The following is a 7123-nucleotide window of genomic DNA, read 5'->3' as shown; positions in this document are numbered from 1 at the left end:
CAGCTGCTTGTCTGGAACAACTGGACACTATGGAAGGGAAGCACAAACCTTTAATGGGTGGTCAAACAAATCTGACACAGGTGCACTGTAGGAATACATCCGAATTTATTTAACATGCAGAAGGCTAGCTTGCTTCTCTTTCTTCTGCTTTTCTACTTATCTTTTGTCAAAGGCAAGTTTTTAAACTGTGGAAAGATATCATCTGATAAGAACGAAGACATGAGAAAGTAGACACTTGTAACCATTGCTGGTGGGTGTGTGTACTGGTTCAGATTTGGTGGGGTACAGAGGAGCCATCAATGAAAAACCTGTAAATGATGCATATCTATGATCCAGCAATACTTTTTTTTTTTTTTTTTTTTTTGAGACGGAGTCTTGCTCTGTCGCCCAGGCTGGAGTGCAGTGGCGCAATCTCGGCTCACTGCAAGCTCCGCCTCCCGGGTTCACGCCATTCTCCTGCCTCAGCCTCCCAAGTACTTGGGATTACAGGTGTGTGCCACCACACCCAGCTGATTTTTGTTTTTTCTAGTAGAGACGGGGTTTTACCATGTAGCCTAAGCTGACCTCAAACTCCTGGACTTAAGTGATCTGCTCACCTTGGCCTCCCAAAGTGCTGGGATTACAGGCATGAGCCACCACACCAGGCCTGCTCCAGCAACACTTCTAAGGATGGTTTCTAAAGAAATGAGTGGATTGCTGCTCACATCTGTATGCACATGGATGTTTACAATAGTCATGCATTGTAAACAACTTAGATGCCTAACCACAGAGAACTGTTTAAATTACTGTACATCCATATAATGGAATACTATGCAGGTGTTTAAAATAATTGCAGAGATACCTGCAAACATAAAAATATGTCCATGATATGTCATGATTAAAAAATAAGATTCCTGGCCAAGTGCCATTGCTCACGCCTGTAATCCCAGCAATTTGAGAGGCCGGGGCATGCAGATCGCTTGAGCCCAAGAGTTCAAGACCAGCCTGGGCAACATGGCAAAACCTCATCTCTACAAAAAATACAAAAATTAGCTGGGCATGGTGGTGTGCACCTGTAGTTCCAGCTACTCAGGAGGCTGAGGTGTGAGGATTGCTGGAGCCAGGGAAGTAGAAGCTGTAGTGAGCCAAGATTGCACCACTGCACTCCCGCCTGTGTGACAGAATGAGACCCTGTCCAAAAAAAAAAAAAAAAAAAAGCTCCTAAAGTGCAATTTTAAAAAACAAATGATTACTTATAGCAAAAAGGCTAGAGGACACATGCATGTGTACAGTATTTATCTCTGGGTAACAGAACTATGGGTGTTTTTCATTTTCTTCTTTTACACCTTTATGTAATGTGTTAATATTTTATCATTAGGGAAAAAAAACAGCAAAGCTATTTTCAGCTTGAAATGAAAAAAAGTTGATAAAAGGGATTGGGGCTTAGGTGATTAAAGGCAAGCATGTGAGTCAGACATGGCCTCCCAGCCCCTGCCAGACTGTTGCGCTGTCGCCGGACACTCAAGTTGCTATCAGGAGCACTTTTCTCTGTCAAAGTGACTGGCTTTTGTCATGCAATCCCCAAGTTATAATGGGAGGGTAGGATAGGCCCCAGAGCAGTCAGCTGAGCCAGCCCCGCTCAGTGAGTCTGTCCTCTGGGGCTCACCATGCCCCCAGCCTCCGCATGGGGAACACCATCAGGGCCCTCGTGGCCTTCATCCCTGCTGACCGTTGCCAGAACTATGTGGTCAGGGACCTCCGTGAGATGCCGCTGGACAAGATGGTGGATCTGAGTGGGAGCCAGTTACGCCGCTTTCCCCTGCACGTGTGCTCCTTCAGGGAGCTGGTCAAGCTCTACCTGAGCGACAACCACCTCAATAGCCTGCCTCCGGAGTTGGGGCAGCTACAGAACCTGCAGATTCTGGCCTTGGATTTCAACAACTTCAAGGCTCTGCCCCAGGTGGTGTGCACCTTGAAACAGCTCTGCATCCTCTACCTGGGCAACAACAAACTCTGCGACCTCCCCAGTGAGCTGAGCCTGCTCCAGAACCTCAGGACCCTGTGGATCGAGGCCAACTGCCTCACCCAGCTGCCGGATGTGGTCTGTGAGCTGCGTCTCCTTAAGACTCTACATGCCGGCTCCAACGCCCTGCGTTTGCTGCCAGGCCAGCTCCGGCACCTCCAGGAGCTGAGGACCATCTGGCTCTCAGGCAACCGGCTAACTGACTTTCCCGCTGTGCTGCTTCACATGCCCTTCCTGGAGGTGATTGATGTGGACTGGAACAGCATCCGTTACTTCCCCAGCCTGGCCCACCTGTCAAGTCTGAAGCTGGTCATCTATGACCACAATCCTTGCAGGAACGCACCCAAGGTGGCCAAAGGTGTGCGCCGTGTGGGGAGATGGGCAGAGGAGACGCCAGAGCCCGACCCTAGAAAAGCCAGGCGCTATGCGTTGGTCAGAGAGGAAAGCCAGGAGCTACAGACACCAGTCCCTCTACTTCCTCCTACCAACTCCTGAGGAGCTTCAGTTGCAAGTCAATGCCAAGGACCCAACTGCAGCATGTTCTGGAAGCCTCTCCATTGGAGTGGAAAGGATGGCTCTGGGTCATTTGGGAGTGGCTCTGCTAGTAGAGACTGATGGAGAGAGCCAGGTGGAATGCCATAAATCACACTGAGAAAATATTTCTGGCGAACAGCTCCTCTTCCAGAGGGGAGTTTTGTGCCAATGATGGCATGACAATCCAGAGATCATAACTTCTTTGCAAGAAAACAGCTTCTCCACACAGATATCTTGAAACACTGAAGAGCAAAAGGAGCTGGGACACTCTGAACTCCTGCACTCTCTAGAAGTGACTGGTCATGAGGCTCATGAGCTCCTCAAATAAGGTATTTGTCATAGAACTAAATATTCTGGTGGTCTGTCCCTTTGCAGACATATTTTCTTTACTGTAAATGACCATAAACAGTATCAATGTATCACTGAGGCCACTGAAAAGGACATTTCTACCTAGGCAATCAGTCAGATTCACAGAAAAAAGTTGTTTGTTGTTGTAAAGGCTCAAGAGGAAACTCTTTCCCCAGCAGTTTAGTGCCTGCTGAAAAGATCCCTGATGGACAATACTTCTTGGTGGACTCCAGCTGCCCCTTTTATTATTATTAGAGACAAGGTCTCACTCTGTTGCTAGGCTGGAGTGCAGTGGCACAATCATGGCTCACTGAAACCCCGAACTACTGGGCTCAAGCCTTCCTCCTGCCTCAGCCTGCCCAGTAACTGGTACTACAGATGTGTGCACCTGGCTAAGTCTTTAATTTTTTCGTAAAGATGAGGTCTTGCTATGTTGCCCAAGCTAGTTTCAAACTCCTGGGCTCAAGCGATGCTCCTGCTTCAGCCTCCCAAAGTGCTGGGGTTACAGGCATGAGCCACCACACCCAGCCTTCAGCTGTCACCTTAAACTTGACAGTGGCTCATGCTGATTTAGTTCATTTTCCCTAAAAGGTTTGTCCCAAGATCTGCTCCCAACAGTTTACTGTCACTGACAATGTTGGAAATCATCTGGAAAAGAGAACCTCTGTGGCAATGCGGTCTCATTAAAGTCAAGCCTTGTTGTGATTCCTGTCTACCTCCCTGAAGCAAAGCCCTTCTGTTTATTCACACTAATGAGCCAGAGCTGAGCTAAATTGAATCCCTGTCCTTGGAGGAAAACCACATTTCCAGAAGCATGTTAGTTTAAAGGTAGTAGGTGAGAAATGTGTTCACTTGAAACAAGCACTTTGAAATTTGAATAGCAAGTTGTAGTGTATATAGGAAGTCTCTGCCTCTTTCGCCTAGTATCTCTGCCTTTGTTTCAATTTGTTTTGATTTTTACAGACTGTTTTGACAATGTATAAACCAGGTATTTTGTTTTTTGGAAGTATGTAAATTGTGACCTTCCCACAAATATATAAACTTTAAAGAAATTGTTGTCAGTGGGTAATTTAATAATACAATTCTTTATGTATTTGAATGTTTTCAGCAAACAAGGACACAAAAAGTATCATCTTAACTAAAACATACAAGTTTTTAAAAGGACCTTTTCCATAAAAGCATCTTAACCCAACAAAGTTTGGTTCTAAAATGACGTTACACAGCAGACCTATTTTCATGTATGTCTTCCTACCAGAAATATTTCCTGCTAAACTAGAGGATGATATTGCATAATTCCTTCCTATTGCCACCTCCCATCTGCAGAGCATTTGCAACCCATTGATCAGACTGCCAAAAAAGGTCCCTGTAATCATTTAATGTAACAGGTTTAAACTTTCAGGTCAAACATATTTAACTCCTTTAGAAACAAGTCCATATTTCTGTTAGACTGTTAGGATTTATCTCATTCCTAATGACGGAAGCCAAATTATACTCAGCTGATGCTAGAAACTTTTGTCAACAGAACTTGCATTCTAAACTTAATCTATAGCAAGGTTTATAGATTGCTGACTTTCTTTTGACCCTGTCTTACCCTTCCCAAGATTAATCAGCCATTCTGTAGTTGCAGACTATAACCATAAAACAGAGTGAAGCCAATTGATCCATACAGAACTGTCATCTAAAGAGCTAACTAGTCTGAATCAGTAGTCAAATTATAAACATTTTGGCCCATAATCAAGCTGTTTTCTTCCAGAGCAATCAATACACAACGAACATTTCTCAAATGGTATGGTCAAGTGTTCACTGTTGAATTTGCTTTCCAAAAATGTTTTCACTGTAGATTTTCAATCAATTTTTTTTTTTTTTTCAAGACGGAGTCTTGCTCTGTTGCCCAGGCCGGAGTGCAGTGGCGCTATCTCGGCTCACTGCAAGCTCCGCCTCCCGAGTTCATGCCATTCTCCTGCCTCAGCCTCCCTCAGCCTCCCGAGTAGCTGGGACTACAGGCGCCCGCCACCACGCCCGGCTAATTTTTGTGTATTTTTAGTAGAGACAGGGTTTCACTGTGTTAGCCAGGATGGTCTCGAGCTCCTGACCTCGTGATCCACCCACCTCGGCCTCCCAAAGTGCTGAGATTACAGGTGTGAGGGACCGCGCCCGGCCTTCCATCAATTTTATAAAGTATATAAATGCATACTTACATTTCTATAACCCTTCTAATAGTTTCTGGAAATGTTGACACAATTAGAAAGTAAAATAAGAAAATGTTGAAGCACCAAATGTAACTTTTTTGCTCCTGATTTTTAAGTCTTGAAACTCAAAGTGTTAATGCATCAAAGGGAAAATGTCTTCCAGAAGTTTACATAGGATTTTAGATTCCATAAAGAGTGATGCCAACTGAAATCTTTAACATGGAATCAATGGAAATGAATCAGCAACCAAGTTTGCTTCTTTATTTTGTCCTAAAATGCATCATCTCTAGAGTTTGTAATTTTCACTTAAAAGTGGGTTTGTGCCCTAACAATCAACTGAACTCAAACTAAAGGCACATATCCAACACCGTGAACCAGAAGCAATGCAGCATAGCGGCTAAGAGCATGGCCCTTCAGACTACCTGGGTTCAAATCCTAGGCTTGCCAGGTACTAGTCAGTTATCATCTATGTGCCTCAGTTTCCTCATCAGTAAAATCATAACAGTTTCTGCAGAGCACTGTAAGGATTAAACCAATTACTGTGTATAAAATGCATAGAACAGTGCCTGGCATGTGACAGTGAAGGTTTATATAAAATGTTCTTTTACTAAGTATTACACCATGCAGCACAACACCTATATTTACCCTAAAAGCAAGTGTAATTCCTTGATTTTTTTTTTTAAAGTGGCATCCCATGATTTGAAGGAGAAAAAAAACAGTGGCAATAGAACAAAAAAGCTGTTTTCCCTTCAGAAAATTTTCAACCATAATATCTAAAGTCCTGAATATAAGACATATAACCACACATGCTCCTGGCTTACCAAAATAGGAAAACACAGGGATGATTACCAAGGATGCATTTGCAAATTTCTAAATGAATATACTTTGATCCTTATCTATTATTCTAGAATTAATCACCAAAGTACTTGAAAACACGGGACTATTCCTTGGCATTAAATCCGTTTCTAAATGGGCAGGAGGCATGTGACTGAAGACATCGGTCCTGTTAGATACTTTTACTCTGCCTTTTGCCTGTTTTTTTTTTTTTAAGCATACTATTTGTCATCTCCATACCATAGAAAGGATACTACTAATATTTGAAAACAAGGTATGCATGCCTTTCTTTCCTTGTGGACCGTCCACTTCTGGCAAACACTAAGCAGGACTTATCATTGAATCATCCAACACACTTCTTGTACAGTTCCAACACACTTCTTGAAGATGGGAGATTTTATCATGTACCCAGCCCATGGGACAGGAGGAAAGGCTGACACGTGGAACGCTGCTAGAGGCCAGGTACTTTCCTCAGGTTAAGTTAATTCATGTAATCTTTTCAATACTCCTTTGAAAAGAGCTATTATATACTGCTCACAATTTTAAAATCACAAATTTGAAATCAGGGTTATCTTTAGTCTTTTTATTGAGAATCTGAAAAGTTCTATAGTAATTCCGATTTTTTTTTTTTTTTTTTTTTTTTTGAGACAGAGTCTCGCTCTGTCACCCAGGCTGGAGTGCAGTGGCGTAATCTCGGCTCACTGCAAGCCCCACCTCCCAGGTTCACGCCATTCTCCTGCCTCAGCCTCCCGAGTAGCTGGGACTACAGGCGCCCGCCACCACACCTGGCTAATTTTTTGTATTTTTTAGTAGAGACAGGGTTTCACCATGTTAGCCAGGATGGTCTCAATCTCCTGACCTCGTGATCCACCTGCCTCGGCCTCCCAAAGTGCTGGAATTACAGGTGTGAGCCATCGCGCCCAGCCAGTAATTCTGATTTTTAAAAAGGTTCTCTTAATATCTTCTATTGATCTAATATGCTAATACGGCACACAGCAGACTTTTATAAAGGGTTTTGTACAGAGTATTTTGTTGACTTCTATTATTCGGAGCCCTGGCAAGAAACTGCATTCACCCCATGTGATTACATGGAGAGACTTTAGTGAAGACAGGGTGAAGTGGGGGAAAAAAACAAGTAATAGCAACCCAGACACTCACAATAGCAGCAGCTGTTATCACCTGTAAGACTAAACAGGGTAAAAAAACGTTTTGGCCG

General features: G+C 43.6%; 1 protein-coding gene across 1 annotated transcript; it reads left to right on the top strand.

Annotated features, from left to right (window-relative positions):
* Positions 1-1594: 1594 nt before the first annotated feature.
* LRRC10 (leucine rich repeat containing 10) lies at positions 1595-3936 on the top strand. The gene has a single exon (XM_002823511.4). The coding sequence runs from the start codon at positions 1664-1666 to the stop codon at positions 2495-2497; it is 834 nt and encodes a 277-aa protein (XP_002823557.2). The 5' UTR covers positions 1595-1663; the 3' UTR covers positions 2498-3936.
* Positions 3937-7123: the final 3187 nt, after the last annotated feature.

The sequence above is a fragment of the Pongo abelii genome, chromosome 10 (assembly GCF_028885655.2).
Source record: "Pongo abelii isolate AG06213 chromosome 10, NHGRI_mPonAbe1-v2.0_pri, whole genome shotgun sequence".
NCBI classification, from domain to species: Eukaryota; Metazoa; Chordata; class Mammalia; order Primates; family Hominidae; genus Pongo; species Pongo abelii.
Note: the sequence above shows the minus strand (reverse complement) of the source record. Positions and strands in the feature narration are given on the sequence as shown.

What these genes read in the sequence shown, in the direction of transcription:
- LRRC10 (XM_002823511.4), top strand. Translation starts at nt 1,664, where the DNA reads ATGGGGAACACCATCAGGGCCCTCGTGGCCTTCATCCCTGCTGACCGT.